This window comes from Juglans regia, chromosome 14, assembly GCF_001411555.2.
Source record: "Juglans regia cultivar Chandler chromosome 14, Walnut 2.0, whole genome shotgun sequence".
Classification (NCBI taxonomy): Eukaryota; Viridiplantae; Streptophyta; class Magnoliopsida; order Fagales; family Juglandaceae; genus Juglans; species Juglans regia.
The window spans coordinates 10,976,162-11,001,622 of NC_049914.1; the positions used below are offsets into that span (position 1 = coordinate 10,976,162).

Genomic DNA, 25,461 nt, shown 5'->3' on the forward strand with positions numbered 1-25,461 from the left:
CAATTCTGACCAAGCTCTTGTTCTTTTTTAGTATGCACTTTGCCATCTGGTAGTTTCCACCACATGTGGCCTCAGCTAGGGCTGTGAAACCTTCATCATCTACTGTTTTCAACTCTTCTTCAGACATTCGCTCCACCAACTTCTCCACTATGTGCATATGTCCAGCAAGAATAGCGACTTGAAGAGGAGTCCTTCCAAAAACTTCCATTTTTGCAGTCACTGCATCGGGACGTTTCTCCAGGAAGTCCTTTATACCCTTCCATTCACCATTTCGCACAGCCTCCCGTAAGGTCAAAAATGGAATAAAGACATTGTTCTCCGGCCTGTTTTCCCTCCCTGCCATGTTTTCTTTTTCATAGAACGAAATGAAGTGAAACTCTTGTCACATCTACATTATTCCATGTTGGGAATAACTGTATATCTAAGACTAACTCGAAGTAAAGTAGCGGAACTAAACAAAAGAAAAGATGACAATCACACAGAAAGAACACCAAGAATTAAGTGGTTCGACTCAAAATGAGCCTACGTCCACTGGTGGGGTAGGTATCGAAGATTTCACTATCAACAGAGATGGAGTACAGACGAATACAACAAAACTTCACAAGGAAGTTATCTCTCAAAACTCACTCTATAACTTCTCTCTCAAGAAAACACTAAAAACAAGACAAAAAAGTGATTTCTGAAGTTATCTAAGAAGTGGGCGCCGTTTGGTATTTATAGGAACAGAAATGTTCACTTCTGTGAACATTGGCTCGAGCGAACACTCGAGCGAGTGTCGAGCGAACGTAGGTTTTCTGTACTTCGCTCGAGCTAACACTCGAGCGAGGGTCGAGCGAAGCTCTCGAAACTCTCTGACTTGATCTCGCTCGAGCTGGGTGTCGAGCGAGGGTCGAGCGAACACTCTCTGACTTGATTTCGCTCGAGCGGCATGTCGAGCGAGGGTTGAGCGAAGCTCTCGAAACTCTCTGACTTGATCTCGCTCGAGCTGGGTGTCGAGCGAGGGTCGAGCGAACACTCTCTGACTTACTTCGCTCGAGCCAAGTGAACCTTCGCTCGAGCGAACCTACGACACATGCACTGTTCCATCTGATTCAAGCCACCTCATAACAAATCTCCACCTTGGCTTGAACTCTGCCAAAAACACAAAAAACCTCTGATCACAAAACCAATCCCCACCACCAAATCCCTTACAGGAATAACAAACTGCAAACACCAATCAAGTCCAAACAAAGTTTGAACTTGTATACTGCAATTGGCTTAGTCATCATATCTGCTGGATTCTCTGTAGTAGCAATCTTCAGAATCTGTATAAGACCCTCTGTAACGATCTCTCTGAGAAAATGATACCTGACATCAATGTGCTTCGTTCTCTCATGATACATTTGATTTTTGGTCAAATGTATTGCACTCTGACTGTCACAAAATACTGAGATCCTATCTTGCTTCAAACCCAAATCATTGACCAGGCCTTTCAACCAAATGGCCTCCTTAACAGCCTCTGCTGCTGCCATGTACTCTGCTTCGGTAGTTGATAAAGCAACAGTGGATTGCAGTGTTGCTTTCCAACTAATAGCTGACCCACACAGAGTGAAAACATAACCTGTCAATGATCTTCTCTTATCTAAGTCTCCAGCATAATCAGAATCAACAAAACCAGTAACTTTGGAACTGAGATCGACATCTCTATCAAAAATTAACCCAAAGTTCATGGTTCCCCTCAAATACCTGAGTATCCATTTCACAGCCTGCCAGTGAGTCTTACCCGGATTAGCCATATACCTGCTAACCACGCTCACTGCCTGTGAAATGTCTGGACGGGTGCAAACCATTGCATACATGATGCTGCCAACTGCGCTGGAATAAGGAACACTAGCCATGAACCGTTCCTCTTCATCTGTCTGAGGAGATAGGCTAGCTGAAAGCTTAAAGTGCGTAGCAAGTGGTGTACTTACTGGTTTGGAATCAAACATTCCAAATCTCTGAAGCACTTTCTCAATGTACTTTCCCTGGGACAAGTACAACTTTCCAGCTTTCCTATCTCTGATGATTTCCATTCCCAAAATCTTCTTCGCAGCACCTAAGTCTTTCATTTCAAACTCATTTCTGAGTTGGGTCTTTAACAAACCTATGTCAGATATGCTTCTAGCAGCAATAAGCATATCATCAACATATAATAGCAAATAAATGAAAGACTTATCAGATAATTCCTTATGATAAACACAACTATCATAGTTACTTCTCAAATAACCATGATCAATCATAAAGGAATCAAACCGCTTATACCATTGCCTTGGCGACTGCTTCAAACCATATAAAGATTTCTTCAATCTGCACACATGATCTTCCTTGTTTTCAACAATGAATCCCTCTGGCTGATGCATATAAATGGTTTCTTCAAGTTCACCATGAAGGAACGCTGTTTTAACATCAAGTTGCTGCAGCTCTAAGTCATACAATGCTACTATGGCAAGTAGCAATCTGATCGAACTGTGTTTCACCACTGGAGAGAAGACTTCATTGAAGTCGATGCCTTCTCTCTGACTAAAGCCCTTAGCAACTAAGCGTGCCTTGTATCTTGCATCGGTATCACCCTGGATTCCCTCTTTTCTTTTGAAGACCCATTTGCAGCCAACAGTCTTCACCTTCTTTGGCAACAGAACCAAATCCCATGTTTGGTTTTTGTGAAGAGACTCAATCTCTTCAGTCATAGCTGCGCACCACTGAGCAGAATCTGCGCTCTTGACAGCTTCAGAATAACTGGAAGGCTCCTGACCGACAATATTCTCTGCTGTAGTAAGAGCATACATCACCATATCTGCATGAGCATATCTCTGAGGTGGTCTAATCTGCCTCCTCTGTCTACCAGTCGCTATACTGTAGTCTTGCTCATCTTGTGCGCTGCTATTCGGATCAGAATCATGCTCATCTGTAATAGCATGATCTTGGGCGCCACGAGGCAGCCCTTGTGGTGCTTCAACCTAAAACTCCACCTGCTTTCTGACATCCTGTTCTTGTCCTGTAGACCCAGTAATCTCCTTTCTCGGAATAAGCATGGATTTTTCATCAAAAGTGACATCCCTACTGATCACAAACTTGGGTGATTTGGGATCAGTACACCACAACCTGAATCCCTTCACCCCACTGGCATACCCAATGAATATGCCCTTCTTTGCCCTTGGCTCAAGTTTTCCATCATTAACATGGAAATATGCAGGACAACCAAAAACTTTCAAATTCGAATAATCAGCAGGAGTATCAGACCATACCTCATTCGGAGTCTTCAAACCAATCGCTGTGGCTGGAGAACGATTGACCAAGTAACAGGCTGTGTTGATTGCTTCAGCCCAGAAATCCTTACCCAAACCTGCATTAGAAAGCATGCTCCGGGCTCTCTCCAAGAGAGTCCTGTTCATCCGTTCAGCTACTCCATTTTGCTGTGGAGTATGTCTAACTGTACGATGTCTGGCAATACCCTCATTCCTGCAGAATTCATCAAACTCACCTCCGCAGAACTCCATACCATTGTCAGTGCGAAGTCGCTTGATTTTCTTGCCCGTCTGATTTTCAATCAAAGCTTTCCACTGTTTGAAGTTAACAAATACATCGCTTTTCTGCTTCAGAAAGTAAACCCAAACCTTCCGTGAGAAATCGTCAATGAACGTAAGCAAATACTGAGCTCCACCTTTTGACGGAACTGAAGATGGACCCCAAAGATCAGAATGAATATAGTCCACAGAACTTTTGGTTCTGTGAACCCCTGTAGAGAACTGAACCCTACACTGTTTTCCAAACACACAGTGTTCACAAGAAATCCAGTTTCCCTATCTTCTGATTACATAGCAAACCCTGCTTACTCAAAATTGACATCCCCTTCTCACTCATATGACCCAAACGCATATGCCACAAACGTGTGACATCTGAATCCGGATCATCTGAAACAGACACTGCAGCTGCACCTGTCACCGTAGAGCCCTGAAGGAAATAAAGACCATTTGTCTTATCTCCCTTCATCACAACCATAGAGCCCTTACTGACTCTGATAGCTCCACCTTCACCAGTGTACTTATAATCCAACGAATCAAGTGTGCCCAAAGAAATAAGATTCTTTTTCAAATCTGGAATGTGTCGAACATTAGACAATGTTCGGACAATTCCATCAAACATCTTAATTCGGACCGAACCAATTCCAGCAATTCTGCAAGCCATATCATTCCCTAACAAAACGGAGCCTCCGTTGACCGATTCATAGTTAATGAACCAGTCCCTCTTGGGACACATATGGAAAGTGCAAGCTGAGTCCATGACCCACTTGTCACTAAAGCGACTATTTGAGTCGCTAATTGCTAGAACGAGGTCTAGGTCGTTAGACCTATCATCAGCAACACTGACGGCATTAGATGAACTAGTGCCGTCCTCTCTGTTTTTCAATTTTGGACACTCATTCTTGTAGTGGCCAAACTTATGGCAGTAATGACATTTGACGTTCTTCTTACTGAACGTTGTTTGTGAACTGCCCCTGGATTTCCCCTTATTCTTATCTGAACCCCTGTCATTTGATCTACCCCTGCTTGAGGACCCCTTAACAAACAAGCCACTAGCTTGTTCATTAGTGTTCTTCACACTCAATTTATTTCTCAACTCCTTAGAATTCAAAGCAGACTTTACATCTACCAAGGAAATTGAATTTCTACCATATAACATGGAATTTACAAAGTTCTCAAAGGATGTGGGTAATGAACATAAAATAATTAACGCTTGATCTTCTTCTTCAAGCTTAATATCTATGTTCCTAAGATCCATAATGATTTTGTTAAATTCATCTAGGTGTTCAGTAATAAGAGTACCTTCCTTCATTTTTAGAGTGTATAACCGTTGTTTCAAATACAAACGGTTTGTGAGAGATCTTTTCATGTATAGATTCTCAAGTGCCGACCAGAGACCAGTTGCAGTCTCCTCGTCAGCAACCTCTCTTAATACTCCATCAGATAGTGACAAAAGGATAGCACTGTGTACTTTTCTTCTTCTTCTTTCGAAGGAGCCGGAGAATCTTCGGATATCGACACCTCTAATACTTTTGACAAGCCCTGTTGTCGCAGTAAAGCCTTCATCTTGATGCGCCATAAACTGAAACTGTTCTGACCGTCAAATTTCTCCACTTCGAACTTAGCCATAGCCATCCCTCCAGATCTGTTTGAGCCAAGCTCTGATACCAGTTTGTTGGGAATAACTGTATATCTAAGACTAACTCGAAGTAAAGTAGCGGAACTAAACAAAAGAAAAGATGACAATCACACAGAAAGAACACCAAGAATTAAGTGGTTCGACTCAAAATGAGCCTACGTCCACTGGTGGGGTCGGTATCGAAGATTTCACTATCAACAGAGATGGAGTACAGATGAATACAACAAAACTTCACAAGGAAGTTATCTCTCAAAACTCACTCTATAACTTCTCTCTCAAGAAAACACTAAAAACAAGACAAAAAAGTGATTTCTGAAGTTATCTAAGAAGTGGGCGCCGTTTGGTATTTATAGGAACAGAAATGTTCACTTCTGTGAACATTGGCTCGAGCGAACACTCGAGCGAGTGTCGAGCGAACGTAGGTTTTCTGTACTTCGCTCGAGCTAACACTCGAGCGAGGGTCGAGCGAAGCTCTCGAAACTCTCTGACTTGATCTCGCTCGAGCTGGGTGTCGAGCGAGGGTCGAGCGAACACTCTCTGACTTGATCTCGCTCGAGCTGCATGTCGAGCGAGGGTTGAGCGAAGCTCTCGAAACTCTCTGACTTGATCTCGCTCGAGCTGGGTGTCGAGTGAGGGTCGAGCGAACACTCTCTGACTTACTTCGCTCGAGCCAAGTGAACCTTCGCTCGAGCGAACCTACGACACATGCACTGTTCCATCTGATTCAAGCCACCTCATAACATTCCATTTTACAAATTATATCATATAACAAATATTTATTTTACGAAACAAAACAATATATTAGTTTTGAAACCACAAGAGTAATGCTAATATATCTTCGTCCTAAGTCTTGTCAATCATATTTGTTAATTCACTAGCTAAGAACTTAATCATTCTCTATGGAGGTGATATTTAATCTCCCAGGGCCAAGGCCCCCATGAGTTCTAGAAGGCCTATCCAAGACTTAAAGTTAGTAGTTTCGCAGTCAAAATTAGGCCCAAAGCACGAGGTAAGACATCCCTCAATCCACGGGGACAGGGCCCACAACTGGACCCCAGTACCATGACAGAAAGGGAAAACATATTTTCTGTAAGAGTATCCTCTTGACTTGACCAAATGAAAAGGTTAGCTAAAATTTAGATAATTTATATAAAAAAGACCCTACATTGAATTGGTAGATGTCAAGGATACACAATTGACGTACATTATCAAATTCGCTAGCTATATCAAAAATGAAACACGTGATGATATAAATAGTGTGTCCACTGCACGGAATATGCAAATAGAAGCGCGGAGAGAGAGAGATATATATATATACTTGAGCTAGTACGTTCCAAGATGTTGTACTTGTCTGCCAAAGTGTCCCCAGGGAGAGAGATATTTGAGCTGGTATGTTCCAAGATGTTGTACTTATCTGCCAAAGTCTTCCAAGCTATTTTGGCAGAACTAATCTCCCTAATTGCAGAAAACGCATCCGCCCCACAGGCAATCTGAATCACATGTAAAGCCATAGAATCCCTCTTGCACCAAGCCTTAAAAGCAGCTTCATCTTCTTCTTGCTGAGGAGGTTCTGCCGTCCCCTCAACGATGTCCCAAAGATCTTGAGCCATCAAATAGGTTTTTAGCCGAACACGCCAATCCACATAATTGCCTGTGCCAAGAACTTCAAGAACAGGTACACTCAAGGCTGCCTCTGTTTTCATCCTTACTCTGTACGTTGTACATCCAACTATTGTTAGGAGCACTATAGAATTAAGGAATATTAAGACCAAAGCCAAAGTATCAACTTATGTTTAGATTACGTAGTGAGTTATTTTCAGGTATTCTATAAATAATAATAAAATAAAAAATCCAAAGCCAACAGATCAGGTCCTTTCGGGTTGGAAAAAAATCTACAAAGGGAGCGAACATTAAAAGAGACGGCGCATGATCAGAACCACTAGCAAACACCAATAGTGACAGATTTGATCAGTGCCGGACAGACATTTGGGGCATGTTGGCTTGTGCTTACATACTTACAAGAGTGAGTGTGGGAGCTGTATGTCTTCTACGTACAAGTGTGGGTTGCTAGCTTGTAAATCCCCCCGTACGAGCAGTAGTGGTCGACAATGGAGGACTCATGACCTAAATATATAGATGATACATACGCGCTTATCCCCAACAACTATATATTATAATATAGAGTAAATGAATAATATATACGTACGCGCTTATCCCCCAACAACTATGAATAAATTATGAATAATATATAATGAATAGTTTATAAATTATAAATCATCTAAAAATATATAAAAACAGTTGTATTAATGCCGATAAAAATTCAACCTTCCGGATGATTAGGTGATTATTGAAAAGTGGGCGAAGGGAGTGCAGACTGGAGGACCGACCGACCGACCTGCAGGCTTCTGGTCAATACAATTGGAGCATGTTGGCTTGTCCTTAAAAATTAATAAATAAATAAATTTAGAAGAAACAACTTAGAAATGGATTGATCGCTCAAGAGATATGGTACGTTGACTTGAAAATTAAAAAAATTAAATAAAATAAATTAAACGGATAATAATATCCTTATATCTCTATTCAATCAACCAACATAATTATATAATTTAGTTGATTGATTTTTATTTTTTATATATATATATATATATAGATTATGCAATGGAGTCTTCTTGAGTTTTTTTAATTCAAATTCAAAGCGTAAGTAAAAAAAAATAGAGATTAATAGTAAAACATTAGTAAAGGATACATAAGTATATCATTACCAAATTACTCACTCAGTTGACCGCTTGAAACAAAAGAAGTAGGTGACGAACCAGAAACAAAGCACTCGGAAAATTCAAACCCAGGGTATGAAAACAAAATAAGAAACCAATTAACAATGCATCAAGTCAAGTAGTTCGGCTGCAGCCTGTCCCATGTAAAGGAAGCGAACGCCAATACAGATGGTTTGACTACGTGTCTACGTCAAACCAAATAATTGCAGTCAACTTGAGACCGGCCGGCGAGTATACTGGAGTGGCGCGTTTGGATTTTTGAGGCACAGTGATGCGGTGATCCATGAAGCCATGCCCAACTTGATTAAACTCGACAGGCAGCTCTGGACTCGGGTCAGCAGTACATTAGCCTCACGTGACAACTATCGGAATGGAACAAGTGATTTTGGGAATAAAACTTCAAAATTACTAGTTTTTTAGAGTAATAACGCAGACGTAGCCAACGCAAGGCATAATTCTTTTAGCATTGACTGCAACTCTTGATTTCTTGAGACCAAATCCAGGAATAAAATAAAAACAAAATTAAGATCCAAATGACATTCTATAAATTGCTGATGCTCATGTCTACTTTCACCATGAAAGCAGCCCCACTCCAACACCTCTGGCCATCGCGTCGTATTCTCCATCTCGGTCACCATCTAATCTAAGTCATTTACCATCTATATTTGCCTCCATCCCGGTGAACATCACGCCTACCACCGTGTTGTTGAGTGGTCATTGGCCTCTCTCAATTTCAAAAACTAGTTCAAGAGGTGAGAAAGCATTGAAATTGTCCCACATCAACGAGAAAGCAGCGTGAGAAAAAATTTCACCTCTTGAACTAGCTTTTAAACTTGAGAAAGGTCCATGACGACTCAACAATACTCTGTGACTTGGTTTTGACTCCCCTCCACCCCAATTTTGCATTTTCAATATTATGTTCAATTTTTTACCACATTTTGCATTTGATCCATTTTTTAGAAGTGACCTAAAACGATCTAGCTTCTTCATTTTCTTTATTTCTACTTAATTCACTGTAGCATGTGCTACTTCTAGTTTATAGTAAGAGACGTGTGCCTGACAAGACTCTTTACCAGACAGGGCAGTTGTAGCATGTGCTACTTATATTCTATAATAAGAGACGTGTGCCTAGTCCTTTTTCGTCATTTTTGCAATAACAGGTTTGCAAATTTTTGAAAAATCTTAGTCTCACCCAACGCTGGGTTGAGTGAGGGCACAGCTTCAAGCTCAAAGAGTGCAGTAATTTCTTTTTGAAACGTAATTGGCAAAGCGACTTCAGGTCACTGTATTAGTAAAGCATTCTTAAGTTTGAATAATTAACAATTATTAGGACAGATGGAGAACAAATTGATCAGTGGCCGACTGGCATCTGCATCTATCTTTATATATGCCTCTTGGATTTTAATTTATATTCATCACTAAGTTGCCTTTACAATGGAATTTTGAACCATGTTTGTTGCTATATCCTCCATTTCCAGACGAAAACTAGTTTAAAAATATTGGGAGCATCTATCTAGTGAAACTTTAGGCCATTCTTCTAGTTCAAGCTGTTGACAATAATGTTTAGGGTAGACTAGAACATTAAACAACAAGTACCTTAATTCCATATATATATACATGTGTGTGTGTGTGTGTGTATGTATATATATATATATATATTTGTACGTATGTATGTAGGTCGTGACTTGGACAACAAAAGTAGGCCATGCAGGAATTATCTGACATGGAGTGATTCGGGATGGACGCCCTACCTTAATCTGAAGAATTATTGATACATCTTTCTTTGCGTTCAAAAAGTACCATTGCAAACGGCTACTACTTAGTGAAGCCAACAACGAAGTTCACCCCTAATATGGATGGCAGAGAAGTAAACATGCCAAACGCCGGAAGCAAACGAGGCGGATGGATCACCTTCACCTTCATCACCGGTCTCTCTCTCTCTCTCTCTCTCTCTCACACACACACACACATGCGCGCACAAAATGTTTTGGGCTGGCCAAATACGTTAGTTGTTTCCATGCATGTTATAACAGGGGCTGTGGCGGGCTTGACACTTGCAACGGGAGGTTGGTTGTCAAACTTGATTGTATATCTGATTCAGGAATTCAATGTCAAAAGTATAAATGCTGCTCAGATTTCAAACATAATGAATGGCTGCATCAATCTATTCCCAGTCATTGGAGCAATTGTTGCCGACTCTTTCATAGGTTCTTTCTTCGTTGCCTCCATCTCAGCCTGCATCTCTTTGATGGTAATACTCTCACGCTGTTACAAAACGTGGCTGCTGTTTCCTGTGTACTTCTCTCTTTCTTCCGACATTTATTTTTTTCCAACATAAGGGATGCTGTCTCTGAACTGTGGCTGCAATCTTTGTTTCCTTTTCATTTCCTTAAGTTCCAGAGCAACTTGTTTAAGTAGGATTACAACAACTATGTATTTACTTTGCAGGGAATAGTTCTTTTAGAATTGACTGCAACACTTGATTCCTTGAGACCACAGTCATGTGATGATGGATCAAGCTTGTGCACACCACCCTCAAAAGTCCAATATGCGATCCTTTACACAGCTTTAGCTCTGGCATGTATCGGGTGTGGAGGTACTCGCTTTACTCTGGCAACAATGGGAGCAAACCAATTTGATAAGCCAAATGATCAAGGGAGGTTCTTTAACTGGTATTTCTTCACTCTTTACACTTCTTCAGCAGTAAGCAGCACGGCCATTGTCTACATTGAGGACAACTTGAGTTGGAGACTGGGATTTGGCCTCAGTGCCATTGCTAACTTCATCGGCTTAGCTTTCTTGTTATTGGGAAACCGTTTCTACCTTCATGTTAAACCACATGGGAGCCCATTCACTGGTTTAGTTCGTGTTATAGTAGCCACGATAAGGAAAAGAAAGGTGCAGCTCTCATCCAAAACCGAGGATTACTACTATGGTCAAGATGGAATTGCAGAAATACCTCCACCATCTAAAAAGAGGTTCAGGTAGGAAGTCGATTTGTTAAGCTTTCTCGCTTTAGAATCATAATTACTTAATTGCTGTGCCACGACAGTTTTGTATTAAATTGAATTTGAGTCAAATTTTTTCAAAAAAAAATTGAAAAATGCTACAAGGGATTCCTTTTTTTGGGTAAATTATTGGGGGGGAATTGTTCTCTCTATGCAATTTGCACATCAATTTCTAGGCTCATGCGCGCAAATGCATGCACCCATGATGCAGGTTTCTTGATCGTGCAGCGCTCAAAACAGAAGGAGATGTTCAATCGGATGGTTCAGTAGCAAAACCATGGAGGATATGCACAATGAAACAAGTAGAAGATCTCAGAAACCTGATGAGAATATTACCATTATGGTCAACAGGTGTCTTCCTAAGTACCCCAATAGGAATCCTGTCCAGTTTGACAATCCTCCAAGCTCTAACCATGGACCGTAGCTTTGGTCCTAATTTCAAAATCCCATCTGGGTCTATCATGGTGTTGGTCTTAATCTGGACCTCGATTTCTCTCACCATTATCGATCGTTTCTTATGTCCCATGTGGCAAAAGTTGACTGGTTCCTCTCCAACACCCCTCCAACGAATAGGGGTAGGCCACGTGTTAAACACATTGAGCATGTTGACGTCAGCACTAGTGGAATCGAAGCGGCTCAAAATAGCCCACGCCCACCACCTCCGAGAACAGCCCAGCTCCGTAGTGCCCATGTCTGTCTTGTGGCTAGTTCCACAACTAGCTTTGGTTGGCATTGGAGAAGCATTTCATCTCCCAGGACAAGTTGAATTGTATTATCAAGAATTTCCAACATCACTCAAAACCACATCAACAGCAATGATTTCAATGATAATTGGGATAGCTTATTATCTGAGCACGGCTTTGATTGATCTTGTTCGAAGGGTCACAGGATGGCTACCAGACAATTTGAATGATGGAAGGGTTGATAATGTTTATTGGGCATTAGTGGTGGTGGGGGTACTCAACTTTGGTTACTACTTGATGTGCGCTTGTTCATACAGATACCAAAATGTTGGAAAAGGATCAGAAGATGCGGCACTGATAAATGATGCAGATGGTTAGGCTTGATTAATAATGTATTTATGAACAGTACTGTCTTAAAAAGTCATGTTCTTATGAAACCTTGCATAATGGAGAATCTATATATCAATGTTTGTGGTTTTATCTTTTTTTGACCAAAACAAATAGCTGGCCATAATCCTTGAAGACGCTTCCAGAGTGATTGAGGCACTCTACGTTTCGAAATCTATCGAGACAAGGCCCTTTGTTTCAAGAAGCTATTCAGCAACATTTCAATAATACTTGATCTACAAAAGAATCTTAAAAAATAACTTACAAAATTATTTAGTCTGATACGATGCATTAGATAGTATAAAGAAGCATAGAATAAAGTCTCATTGGATCTCAATCTTATCTACTTCTAAAATATCATTCAAATACAAATATTTTTCAATATCAAATCTTCAATTTTTTTCATTTAATCATTACGACTTTTTCAAATTTCTAAACAAAATATAAAAAACAATTCAACTTTTTTCAAATTACAAAATAAAAATAATATTATAATAATATTTTATGTTTATAATATTTTTATTCAACTTTTTTCTATTATCTTCCAAAATTCAATAAAACATCTTAACTCAAATAATTTCACTACTATTCACAAACTATTTCAAACAAATCCTAAAATGTTATTCTTCTCAGCCACCATAGATGCGTCCACACGTCAACAGCACAGTAGCCACCACCTCCACCAAAAGCACATCCATGTCGAAATCCTTCAATAATGAAAAACTTAATGCGTCTAAAAAGTTATAAACCATTAACGAGGGGGTCCGTCCATTAACGAGGGGGGGGGGAATGTACATTAATAATATCCCGTCAATTCCTAACTAGTTATTATTATGTCTACATATATGTCGTGGAGAATATACAGTTAATTCTGGGAGGAAATCACAAGAGAACAAAGAATTTCTCTGAAGCATTTTGTTTTTTTCCAGAGCAAGGCATTAATTGTGGCAATTATATATTGCGTGATTCTAAATCAGTCAAGGTTGTGTTATTGGGAACCAGAAGGTGGGATGTTGGTGTATTTGGTACAGTCAAATGGTCCGACCCCTTGGGTATTTTTTCTTCTCACCTGGAAAACACCAATAAGAATGACAGATGTCAGGTGAAATAATTCCTAACGAAGATTAATTTCTTCGTCCTTGTAAATCAATACAAATTTGTTAGTTACCAAAAAAAAGCCTTCTTGACTTGCAAAATATGCCAAGGAGTTGTGGAGTTTAAAAGAATATATAAGTAGATAATGCTACTCCACATATTGAATTTGTCATTTCAATCAGACTCGGTACGAGTTAAGTGACTTCTTATGCCAATCCATTAATTAAAAGTAGAAGTCACTCAAAATACACCTCATCCATTGATGTGACTAAAATTAAGAAATGAAAATTTTATCTATTCAACAATAAAATTTGGATCCCAATTGGGTCCCAAGAAATTTTTTTCTTTTTTAATTTAGTGATTAATGAAGTGTTTTTTTTAATGATGTTGTAAATTTTTAAAAATATATATATTTAAAAATATAAAAAAATGAATGAAAAAAAATCAAAAAAATAAAAAAATATTTTTATTTTTATCGGGATGGGTCTTGTATTGCTCAATTAAGAATGAAGAACATCATCTTTCCTAGAAAAAGTGAGGACTGGAGATGGCTTAGAATAAGTTTACTGATGGTGATCACTTTACAGAATCACAACTTTGTAATCTCTCGTGTATCTAAACCTACCTGCATAATTCTAAATCAGGTTGAATTTCTCTTCCGAATATGATATTTGAAGATAATCTCAAAGTATTACCAAAAGATTACCTAAATTTTCCGGACTAAACAATGAATTCACCTTATTAAGTAATTAATGACTAAATCCAATCTATGTCAGAAAAAACTTGTATCTAGAGAATTGAGTCATACCGGGGACCAAGGACCGGGTTCAGGTTGAGACTTGTCTGGGGGTGAGTTTTGCACAGCACCACTTTTCCTGGTTAGAATTTCCTGCGCAGAACTCTGTATGAGATGTCCGATAACAAATAGAAACAAACTCTAATGATAAATCATGATAATCACAAGCAGTGAATGCTATGACATTTAAAATGAATAGAAATTGTTCAACTACATCCATTAATTGATAAGAATACAAGGTTTCAAAGGTTTAAAATCAGACAGCTTCGATAAAACTACTATCAATACCCATGAACCACTAGCGGCGATAACGCTCAACATCATTTAGACCAATAAGTTATTTTAAAGGTTCGTGTCAGAGAAGTAACCCCCTTAAAATGATATCGTCAAGTTTAAGATTTTCCTTCACAACCTATTTTTTAAAATGGTCAAACTCAGACTGTCCCCTAAAAATGTTGATAGCTATAATATTACAACTTTCAACAAATAATGCTATAATTGGAGGAAAAATAATGAATACATAACACGTGATACAAACGGCAATAAGAAAATAATGAAGTTTTAATTTAATTAAAAAAATTCTTTTAAATCCTAAATATGAACCAACATGAATATATTGGATATTATCAGACTGCGGTGATCTAATTTCTGTTCAGGTCCATGGGTTGGATTTGAGTTAGAATTTCCAATCCACCCCATTTAATAATATACATTCATATAGAAGTTTGACGCCATTGCATCCGCTTTTATATACCTCGAACCTAATCTACCCAACCCATTTCCAACTCTAGATGCCATTCATCAGTTTTTAAGGTACACAAACAAGAGATTGCACCCATGCAAGGAGAAAAAACAAATGCAAACAAAAAATTCAAAATAAAAGAACCCTAAGTAAGTGCAAGAGTTTAGTGGTGTATAGGGGTGTAAACTCAAATCGAAAAATCGATCCGAACTAGACCGATTTAGAACCGGTCCGGTCCGGAACTGGTTTTTAAAATGTAAAAACCGGCCGATTTCAATCCGGTTCCAGTTCCGGGATTTTTTGGCCCGGACCGGACTGGTTGATTAAAAAAATAAAAAATAATATTTTTATATATAAGTTTTATACAAAATATTTTATATATATTAAATATTAATATATATAAGTTTTATATATAATATATAATTATAAATTTTTATGTTAAATTTTATATATAATATATATATATATTCATATATGAAATAATTTTTTATTATAATTTATAAATTATTACATAAAATGTTAATACTAAATCACTAAAAGTTTATAACTAATACTAATATATAGCTTATAACTATACCAATAGTCTAATATTAATACTATTATATAGTCTAATATATTAATAAAAGTATAAAACAGTTTTTTTTAAATCAAAAATTTTTTTTTTATAAACAAATTTTTAATGACAAATTGTGAAACTTACATTTTAAAAAAATCGAAAAACTGAACCGGACCAGACCGGAAACCAGTAAAACCGGAAGTACCGGTTTAGGAGGGTAACCGGTGCGTAATCGGTTTTAAAAAATACAAAACCGGTACATACCAGTTCGGTCCTAAATTTTATCCAAAACCGGACTGGACCGGACCGGTTACACCCCTAGTACTGGTGCATGTCTATGAAAGAGAATAATATACCTCCCCAGCAGCTTCAATTGCAGCTAACCATTCATCAGAGAAAGGAACAACATGAGTTGGAGGTTTTACCACCACATGAGCTTCTTGCTTCATATCATTCTCAGGTTTCATCCTGCCATTAAAAATTGTTAAGTTAAAGCTTCACTTAGAGGACTAATACTAGATTCAATTTTAGAGTGTACAAATCCCAAGTAGTCCTCTTGAAAAAAAGTAGGATCCACCCTAAAAAAAGTGAGTTCTTCACATGAGTCCCAGGTGAGGTGTGCCTTGCTTTTTTAATAGGGACTGTAAGACTTGTACACCCTAGAACTCTACAAACCATTTTACTAAGAGACTTACAATTGAATTGTTGCATCCCTATTTCCACTAGGATACATGTCCTTGTCCAACTCTTGTGGCATTTCACAGGCGTGAGCGAGATTAGTTTCAACTTCACCTAGCAAACTTCCACTCTTCAATACATTGCCATTTTTTGATCCCTGATCAATTATGACAGATAATCCTGATTCATGCCTCAAAGAATAGAAGGCATTAGAACTGCCAGTGTCTACTGCCCCTGAAATTTCGTCTGTGCTCATTTTTCTGGATGAATCAAATTCCAAAGAAGATGCTTGAACTATGAGGCCACTATCATGCCTGAGATTTGTATCACTACAATCGTCAAGTTTTTCAACCAATGGGCCGATGGCAACCGATCCTGTCACTGCATCCTCCACGTGCAAGCACTCAGCATTGTGATCCGCATTCAGGCCATCATCTTGCAAAGAACCTGTCAACGCATCCTCCACATGCAAGCACTCAGCCCTGTGATCTGCATCCAGACCATCATCTTGCGAAGAAGTTACCTGAGACAAAAGGTTGGAACTTTTTGAATAACTTCCATACACCTCAGATTGTTCTAAACCACTTTCAAAAACAATTTCCTTCTTGAGTTCCTTGGGTGTAGTATTTGCAGGTGCCAAGTCCTCCTTTAAACACAAACCAAAATAATTATCCTGGGAAACTTGCTCTACTAAACTCAGAGAGTTTTGAGACCTGGGATGTGAAAATTGTTCATTTGTGTCATCAACTACCACTAGATGCTGATTCTTTGCTGCTGAAGGACTCGCATTACTGTTCCAACTGGAAACAAATATTCTGCCATCTGGGGATTGCACTATATTGGGTTCCTTAAACATGTCGTTAGGTCCATCAACTTCTTCAATTGCCTGATCAGCATATCTATGTTGAGATAGATCATATGGGTTTTCCAATCCACTTCCACTAGAACCTTGGACTTTTAAATTATCTGCCACAGTCCTGCAATTGAATTTCATGGACCCTTCAAAAGACTGACTCTCCTCAAACAAGAGGCTATGATATGTATCTGGACTATGATTCTCCTTATAAGATATAGTATCAGCTTCACAAGGGCAAGCCAAAATGAGCTTTGCTTGTTCCCCAGACTTTTGTTTGACGTTGTGCTTACCACTCCTTAGATCTACGTACGCTTCTGAAGTATTCTGGTGAATGCCACCAATGTCATCTCCAGGCTGAAAATCAGAGATGGCATGGGGAATTTTAGCTGACAAATTGAATTTTTTCTCTTCCACGTCTTCTTGCTGGACCACATCGTCTATACCAGAGCCATCTTTAACTTGCACTGCATGGCTTAGATGGCATGACAGATGAGGATTTTCGAATTCAGTCCCACTAAAATCTCCACTTTTTGGACAACCATTACCAGTTGTATGATCTTCACCCATCATATCCAATTCAAGTGAAGTAACTTGACCACAGAGCTGCAAGTCATGTCTAAACTGTGTATCAATAGAAGAACTGCGGTATTCAACCACTGGTTTTCTGTCTTTGCTGTCTAAAGAAACTGAAGGAGAATCTAGTAAACGTTGGCACTCTACCGTCTTAGCCACCTCATCACTGCAGTCTTGTATTGCAGGTGATCTCAAACAAAGAATACTCCAACGTCTTGATTTACTTTCGCAAGAACCACTTGCTTCCAATACAACAGCCTCGAGACTCTGAGGGGTGTCCAGTTGTTCTCCAAAACTTGTATGTACTTCATCAACCATTAACAGTTTATTATCAGCTGTAAAAGTGCTTAGGTTTTCATTTGACACATCACCATCTAAAGACTCTGCTCGTGCATCTCTAAGTGATTTTCTGCTCATCTTACCATCCCTACTCGCATCATCTTTTGCCTGCTCCAATTCAGTTTCACTACTATCTTGGACTTTAGGGTTGACATCTGCTATACAATTGAATGTCTGGAACTCTTTGGAAGCTCCACTATCCTCAAGGAAATCACAATTGTTTGCCCATAACCTCTGACTCGAATTTTTATCATCTTTACAGGTGAAATGCTTTGTCAGCTTAGCTTGATTGCCAGATTGTTCCTTGGCATTATGTGCACTGCTTAACCAGTCATCATTCGCTTTCGAAGTACTCTGTGTACTGTAACAACTGGCGTCTGCAGATTCTGAACCTGAAAAGGCATCATTATTTTTAATTGCCAAATTGTATAGTTTGTCGTCAACAACTTGGTGAACAATCAAGTCATTTGTCCCAGAAGCACCATTATCTTGAACTGGAAAACTAAGGCAAGACATTGAATGGTGCTTTTCCAATTCAGTCAAGCTTAAATCCGGTTTCCTCGTGCAAACATCGGTGACCTTGTTGTCATCAGATTTCTCCGACTGTCCACTGGTTTCCCCCTGTTTGAGAAATTTTTTATCAATGCTCTGCAATTTTATATACTCCTTTTGAAAAACCATTTCAGTTTTATATGGTTCTGCATGTTCCAAAACTTGTTGATCAGCATCATCAAGAATGCCGTGAAGCTGTTGCTCGTCTTTCATCACTTTATCTCTCTTACAGTCATCAAATGGCACCTCCATTACCACCTTCTGCTCATTATTCACTTTGGTGACGGATGTTATTTTTTCATCTTGTCTATTTTGTGAAGCGGGGTGAATAGTAACTGGAACAGAGCATCCCAAAGTCGAGCTCAATACCTTCATAGTTCCATTTGTTGTCGCATTGTTGATCACATTGGAAAATTTGTCTGGGTGAGCTGGGGGCCTCGGATCACGAATGTAGTTTATGGCAACCGGTTTCCTCAAATTAGGAATATTAGACTTGAACAAATTGTGTGGTTGAGAACTTCTCTGTCCTGGGGTCAAAGATGCAACCTTTGGCTGAAAAGAAGAAACAAAATGGAGATGGGATTATTTGAGTCAAACACCGCCTCAATCTAACTAACCAATCATGGGAAACAAGGTTGCATACCTGACCAAAAAATCCCAGGGATGGTGATGGCATCCGTAATCCTGAGGGTTTTGTGATTTGGGGTTGTGCATGTTGCATGTTTCCACCAGTGTAGCAAGCATTTTGAAAGAGGGAAACTGCAGTTTTGGCGCCTCCACAATTATGACTGTTTGTTGTATTACTAGTATTAGGTAAAGGATCTAGAATGACCCCAAAGCCATTATTTGTCTTAGTAACTGGAGAATGCGGTAAATTGGTTGACAGGATTTTTTCTGATGCCGAATTGACCTGCACTTATATTAATTTAAACAAAAAAAGGCACTTATGGTTACTAATTAATAAAAAGATGCTGATGAAAAGTATAAATTATTAGCCTTGTCCAACAAGTTTTTAATACGTTGAACACAAATGCTGTTGCTTCTAACAGCTTCAAGATCTCACCACATTTCTTCTAGATTGTCTAATAGAGGTTCCGGCAGTTAAAGATTTGTTAGCAAGACTAGCTTTTGGTTTACTTTGTGCACTTCTAATTTTGTCTGAAGCCTTTGATCCATTCTTCCTCTGAACATTAACTGCAGCATGAGAGAAGGAAAAAAATAAAATGCAATAATTGAGAAGAAAATTTATAAACAAAATGCAAATGATGAGAAGTTCAATCTACATTCATTCTTTTAACATATATGTTCAAAGTCCAAAGGAGAAAAAAACGAGAGGCAGGGTTACAAAACTACCTAGTTGAGCAATCTGATTATGCTTTGAGTCGCTTGCACCTAGTGCAGCACCATTTGTAGTCCTAGATAGCGCACCCAAACCTGGCTTTGGAACAGGTATTTTAGAGACTTTTGAGGCTTTAGTTGCTGCTTTATTCGTGTTCACAACAGCAGGCCTTTTCAGTGTTCAAAAAAGTTAAGGCCAGTTCTTCAAACTAAGATAGATAAAGCACAGATTCACTCAATTAAACCACTGAAAACAATCATATTTCAATTAAAAGGATATGAAGAGGGAGCCACAGATCGAGGGCATCCACTGCGTTTAGACCCACTTTTATTGGCATCATTGGATGAAAGCACCTTTTTCTTGCCCTGAAGATCACATATTAAACATGATTGCAGTAGGTGACGTTCCAACCAAGTTTCATCCAATTAAGAGTATGTGAAAGCAGCAAACGCTGGACAGCTTAAGCTATTAATCTACACTTCCACAAAAAAGAAGAAAAGCATATCATGTTCAAACTCGAGAACTACTAACCACGGTATCTGGGGCTGGTTTATCTGCAGATGGTGAACCGTGCTTCAGCAGTACGCAACAATCACTCTTTCTATCTTTGTTCAGAGAACTTGTCAATGATTCCTTGAATAAATTTTCTTCAATTGCTTGCAAATCTGGTGAATCACGTGTGCCTTCCAATTCACTAGACAACGATTCTCTCCCTTCTTCAGGGATATCTGACAAAATCTCCCCACCAGCCTTACTAAAACTTCCACTAATCATAGATAGCTCTAGGGGGTTCAAAACACCTAGACAGAAGCAACTAATGCGTTCATCTTCAATAATTAAAGCTCAAACATTCCAAACCAAGAAATAAAAATCAAGTAGTATAGACAAAGAGGTTCAAAAACCTTCTTCAGTAAAAAAGGCTCGGTCCCAGGCTAAACTTTTGCGCAAATTGTATCCTCCACCCTTTTTCCTTCTCTTCATTTGCTGGGGCTCCATACAGAGTTTTGGCATTTCTGACTGGTTCGCATTGATGTTTGCTTCGCTAATAATATCTGTTTGCAATGAAGGTATTGGTTTTTCACCATCCTGAACAGCTACTTTACCCTCCGCTGTAAAACAAGTCATCTATCAAATAATTATACCGTCCCAAGGATTAGTAAAATCTTAATCACTCTCTTCCAACAAAATAATTTCCTTCACCCCAGCTGTATCAACCAAAAAGTTTTTACAGTTTGATCAGATACTAAGAGAATGAAATAAGGTTGACTGGATTTTCTCAAATATGATGAGTCCAAATTACCCTAACAGACTTTACGAGTACAAATTCATACAAAATTACCATACATAAGTTGTAAATACCAAATGCACACGAAAGGTACTAATATAAAACCACCATTAATTGCAAGGGACTTCGAAGTACATGTAAAGGCATTGAAGTAAGCACATTCTGTATCGAATTACTCCGCAATTCCAAATTCATAAGAAGATAAAGAAAAAAAAGAACAAACCTAAAGGATAAATGAAACGAAACTGACGGAAAAATCAGAGAGAAAATGGAACGTTGGAAGAATGAGTGAGAACCCTAACCAATTGGAGGGAAACGAGGAGGAAGAGCAACGGGGCGCTTAGATCTGGAGATTTGGAGAGGCGAGCAGTAGAAATAGTTGTTGTTGTTGAGGGTGGAAGCGTCATCTTTTGGAATCTGTAGCAGCAGAGAATCGTCTTCGCCGGTGATCTCCAAGAGAGAGAGATCCGAGTCCATATCTCTCTCGCAGTCTTTCTGAAAGAGAGAAGACCGGATGGGGAAGGAGGAGGAGTGATCTGAAATCTAAACGGTTTCTTGATTTCCTCTTCTTCCTTTGGTTTTGAGGTGTTGGGCTCTGTTCTGTTCTGTTCTGTTCTGTGTGGAATATTTTTGAAAGGATTTGGGGCAGCGGGAAGTTATTTTGGGGGACAGAGAGAACGAGACGACCAGCGGGGGTGATTTTGTAATTACACGTGTATCGATGCCACATTCCCCACAAATTTTTACGTTGGAGTTTTGATTTGGGGTTCGATTCTCTCTCTATGAATTTGGATCTTGAAATGGGCTGACGATGTATTGACATAACTGGGCCATGGCCCATAAATGTGAGTACAATAATACTCATTCATGCCCATTATCCATATTTTCTTTTTGTCTTTGTTGCCAGATGTGGTCAGATTTATGGACCACTCCTACTTTTTTGTTAACAAGGAAATTACAATGAGTGGGTGTCGAAGGGGCACAAAGTAGAATATATTTGAGGGGGAAAATTTTTCGAAATCAGTTTCCACAATATCACGAAAGATAGCTCAGCTATGTTGGTTGTGAGTAGAAAAGAAGACACCTTTTAGATATGAGTAATGCTACGTATAGTTGAAGAGTGTGTAAATATTACACAATCATTTTAAAAAAGAGTGAAATCTACTACTAAAAAAAAAAATTTTTTTTTGTGTGTGGATCTAATATTTGCTCCTTTTTTAAAAGGACTGCGCGACACTTACGCACTTCACGATTTCTAATATCATTTCTCTTTAGATATTTTATGGATTAAATATGATGGGAAGTATTTGAAGAATATGACTATTATTTTATAACGGAAGTGATATTAGAATATGTTGTGAAGTGGCTTTGCTAGACGGCGGTGATAAAGTCGAGTGTTTTGAAACCAATCGACTTTCATTGATGAAGACCTCCATGTCAACAATAAAATTAGGAATGTCTAAAGCATTCTTTCCTAAAGTGTGAGCAACTACATTTGATTCCCTATTGATATGTTTAACAGACCATTGAGCATAACTTTGAAACTTATACTTGATATCGGATACAAGCATTTCTGTGCAATTCAAATCTGCCATTGATCCTTGAATAGCCTTTACCACTTTAATTGCATCCCCCCCTCTAGTATTATTCTCCTCGGTCTCAAATCAATACCAAAGATTGTTGCTTGGAGGGCTGCATAAGTCTCTGCTAACAGAGAATCTGGAAACAAATCTTTTTTCTCTCTCATTGTTGCCATAATATTGCCCTCCCAATCACGAACTATAATCACAATTCCAACCCTGCAATTCATCCTATCCATTGCAGCATTCCAATTGATTTTGAAAAATTTTCTTGGGGGAGCTTCCCATCCACCTATCTGACTATTTGCAATTGCTTCCTAACTAGTAACCTTACATTGAGAGTCACTAAAGTTTTGCAGTAGCTGTTGTACATGTTGCACCAGAGAATTTGGGTGGGTGAGAACTTTCTTAAAAACAAAATCATTTATTCTCCTCTAGAGTTTCCAAAGCACTACTGTCATTTATTTCATCTGCTCTTGTGAATCTTCTTTGAACATTGCCCCCACTCATCTCTTGTAGCAACAAATTCCCATAGTGCATGTTCAATAGATTTTGGTTCCTGTAAACAGAAAGGACAATAAGGATTTTCCACTATTTTATTTTTGAACAAGTTTAGCTTAGTAGGCAACACATTTAGGCAAGCTCTCCATAGCAAAACATTTCCGGCATTTGGGATTGCTAGCTTCTAAATCTTAGTCCATCTTTCTCTTTTTGTGTTGCTTTGAGAAGTTTGGCCTTGTGATCTACTTTGATACTTCACCTTGAAGATGATATGCACTCATGACTGTAAAGAATCCATTATCTATGCACCTCCACATTATTTGGTTTGCTCTATTGCTTAGACTTATGGGAACTTGACAAATGATCTCTGCTTCAACATCTGAGAAAACTTGTTTGACCAAATTGAGACTCCAACTCCTCTTGTTTGCATCAATAAGTTCAACTACTTTAGTCTCTGCATTTAGAATTTTTCACTACACTTTAAGGCTTGAAAGACTTTTTTTATAACGAGGTCTGAAAGAACTTGGTTAAGGAAACCATTTGTCTGACCAAATTCTAACAGATTCTCCATTGCCAATTCTCCAAATGATTCCTTTCTCAAGCAATGATATTACTAATAATATGCTCCTCCAAACAAAAGATGGATTCCTGCCCATCTTTGGTTGAAGAAAACTTTAGGGAAATATTTAAGTTTGAGAACTCGAGCAACAAGTGAGTTTGAGGACTGTAACAACCTCCAATCTTGCTTTGCCAACATTGCAAGGTTAAAATTCTCAAAATCTCGAAATCCTAACCCACCTATTCACTTTGCCTTCCCCACCTGGTCCCATTTAGTCCATTGAACTCTTCTTTCCTGGCCTATTTGACCCCACCAGTAACCTTGCATAAATTTGTTAATCTCTTGCAGAAGGCCTTTGGGAAGTTTATAAGCTCCTATACTATAGGTAGGGATGGTTTTTATTACTAATTTGATCAATATCTCTTTTCCAGCTTCAGAGAGATACTTCAGCTTCCAGTTGCTTAATTTAACCCTCGCCCTATCCAGAATACCTTTGAAAGATTTGGATCGAGATCTTCCTACCAGAGCTGGCAAACCAAGATACTTTTCATAGGAACTAATGGATCAAATGGCTGTAATGCTAGTGATTATGTCTTTTGTTTCTTTCCTAGTATTGTTGCTGAAGAATATAGATGTTTTATCTTTATTCAATCTCTGGCCAGATGCTTGTTCATAAACTTCCAGTAGATTGAGTAACCTACTTCATTCCAAAGAATTAGCATGACAAAATAACGAACTGTCATCTACTAAAAATAAGTGAGTAATAGAGAGTTGTCCTCTTACCATGGGAATATCATTAATTATACCAGTTTCTTCAGCTCTAATTAGTAGCATGCCAAGAGCTTCTGAACATAAGATAAACAAGTAGGGTGATAGAGGATCACCCTGCCTAATGCCCTTTAACGATTTAAAAGCTTTTTATGGAACTCCATTTAGTAGTAGTCAATAAGAAACAGTGAAGACACACTTCATAATGAGATCAATCCCTTTACTGGCAAAACTCATCCTTTTCATAACAACTTCAAGAAAGTTCCACTCAATCCTATCATATGCTTTACACGTCCAATTTTAAGGACATGTATCCAGCTTTCCCTTTCATTCTACTTTGCATTGTGTGCATATAGATTCATAGGCAACAATCACATTATCAGATATTAATCTCCCAAGGATAAAGACACTTTGGGTGGGGGAGATGATCATTGGTAGTATAGTTCTCAATCTATTGGCCAGCACTTTTGCAATGATCTTATAAACTATATTGCAGAGACTTATTGGCTTGAACTCAGAGACTTTTGTGGGATTTTTGGTCTTTGGAACCATAGCTATAAAGGTCTCATTTATGCCATCTGTCCATCTATTAGAGTTTAGGGCTACCAGAACTGCATCAAAAATATCTTGGCCAATTATGTTCCAATGCTCTTGGAAAAATCATGCTGGAAAACCATCTAGGTCAAGAGAACTTAAAGGATTTATTTTGAAAACAGCTTCTTTGACCCCTGTGGCAGAAAATTCTTGAAGCAACATAGCATTCATCTCCTAAAAATCAAAGAAGGAAATGACTCTCGATAAAATCAAGAGTGTTTGTAGTATTTATTTCTTTTCTTATGAACTAATATAATCTTTGTATCTGTTTTGGACCGTAATTAGATGACCCAAAATTGAACACATTAGGAAGTCCCTTCTCTCACCCTAAAAATAACATAATCATCATATTGGATTCTATTATCTGGTTACTATTTAGGACTAGAGATAGCTTATAAGTTTTTCCTCTCTCAAAACACCACTTTCAACAGACATATTTGGAGTAAAAGGATGAAGTTGGTTCTTCAAATGACGAAGATAATCTCTCAACCAATCTACTTATGCATCTTATGGATGAAATTAGATTGTTTGAATCGAGATTTTTCTAACAATGTTATAAATTTATTGAGCATAGGTTACTTTCGCTTTGGGATTGTTTGGTCTACATTCCTTTGT

At 38.5% G+C, this 25,461-nt stretch overlaps 2 protein-coding genes across 3 annotated transcripts; one reads left to right on the plus strand and one right to left on the minus strand.

Moving 5' to 3' along the window:
- Positions 1–9,773: 9,773 nt before the first annotated feature.
- LOC108989608 (protein NRT1/ PTR FAMILY 2.7-like) lies at positions 9,774–12,099 on the plus strand. Its single transcript, XM_018963283.2, has 4 exons — positions 9,774–9,883; positions 9,989–10,206; positions 10,404–10,939; positions 11,175–12,099. Exons 1-4 carry the CDS (start codon positions 9,808–9,810, stop codon positions 12,022–12,024), a joined length of 1,680 nt encoding a protein of 559 aa, XP_018818828.1. The 5' UTR covers positions 9,774–9,807; the 3' UTR covers positions 12,025–12,099.
- A 498-nt stretch (positions 12,100–12,597) lies between these two features.
- On the minus strand, positions 12,598–21,448 carry LOC108989642. 2 transcript variants are annotated; one of them, XM_018963321.2, is made up of 11 exons: positions 21,147–21,448; positions 20,462–20,668; positions 20,091–20,359; positions 19,839–19,924; positions 19,574–19,737; positions 19,284–19,414; positions 18,864–19,130; positions 15,918–18,772; positions 15,579–15,690; positions 13,937–14,017; positions 12,598–13,102 (listed from the first exon to the last, which is right to left on the minus strand). In XM_018963321.2, the coding sequence occupies exons 1-11, from the start codon at positions 21,319–21,321 to the stop codon at positions 13,022–13,024; spliced, it is 4,428 nt and encodes a 1,475-aa protein (XP_018818866.1). In that variant the 5' UTR covers positions 21,322–21,448; the 3' UTR covers positions 12,598–13,021. The 2 variants fall into 2 exon arrangements, with proteins under 2 accessions (XP_018818866.1, XP_035540875.1); XM_035684982.1 differs by lacking the exon at positions 21,147–21,448 and having other exon boundaries at positions 20,091–20,373; positions 20,462–20,519.
- Between the last annotated feature and the right edge of the window lie 4,013 nt (positions 21,449–25,461).

Excerpts from the sequence above, each read along its gene's own strand:
- LOC108989608 (XM_018963283.2), top strand. The coding sequence starts at position 9,808 with ATGGATGGCAGAGAAGTAAACATGCCAAACGCCGGAAGCAAACGAGGC. Across the intron at positions 9,884-9,988 it reads CACCTTCACCTTCATCACCG|GGGCTGTGGCGGGCTTGACA; the intron begins GTCTCTCTCTCT and ends ATGTTATAACAG. Across the intron at positions 10,940-11,174 it reads CCATCTAAAAAGAGGTTCAG|GTTTCTTGATCGTGCAGCGC; the intron begins GTAGGAAGTCGA and ends CCCATGATGCAG.
- LOC108989642 (XM_018963321.2), bottom strand. The coding sequence starts at position 21,321 with ATGGACTCGGATCTCTCTCTCTTGGAGATCACCGGCGAAGACGATTCT. Across the intron at positions 19,925-20,090 it reads AACCAGCCCCAGATACCGTG|GGCAAGAAAAAGGTGCTTTC; the intron begins GTTAGTAGTTCT and ends TGTGATCTTCAG. Across the intron at positions 19,131-19,283 it reads GACAATCTAGAAGAAATGTG|GTCAATTCGGCATCAGAAAA; the intron begins GTGAGATCTTGA and ends ATATAAGTGCAG.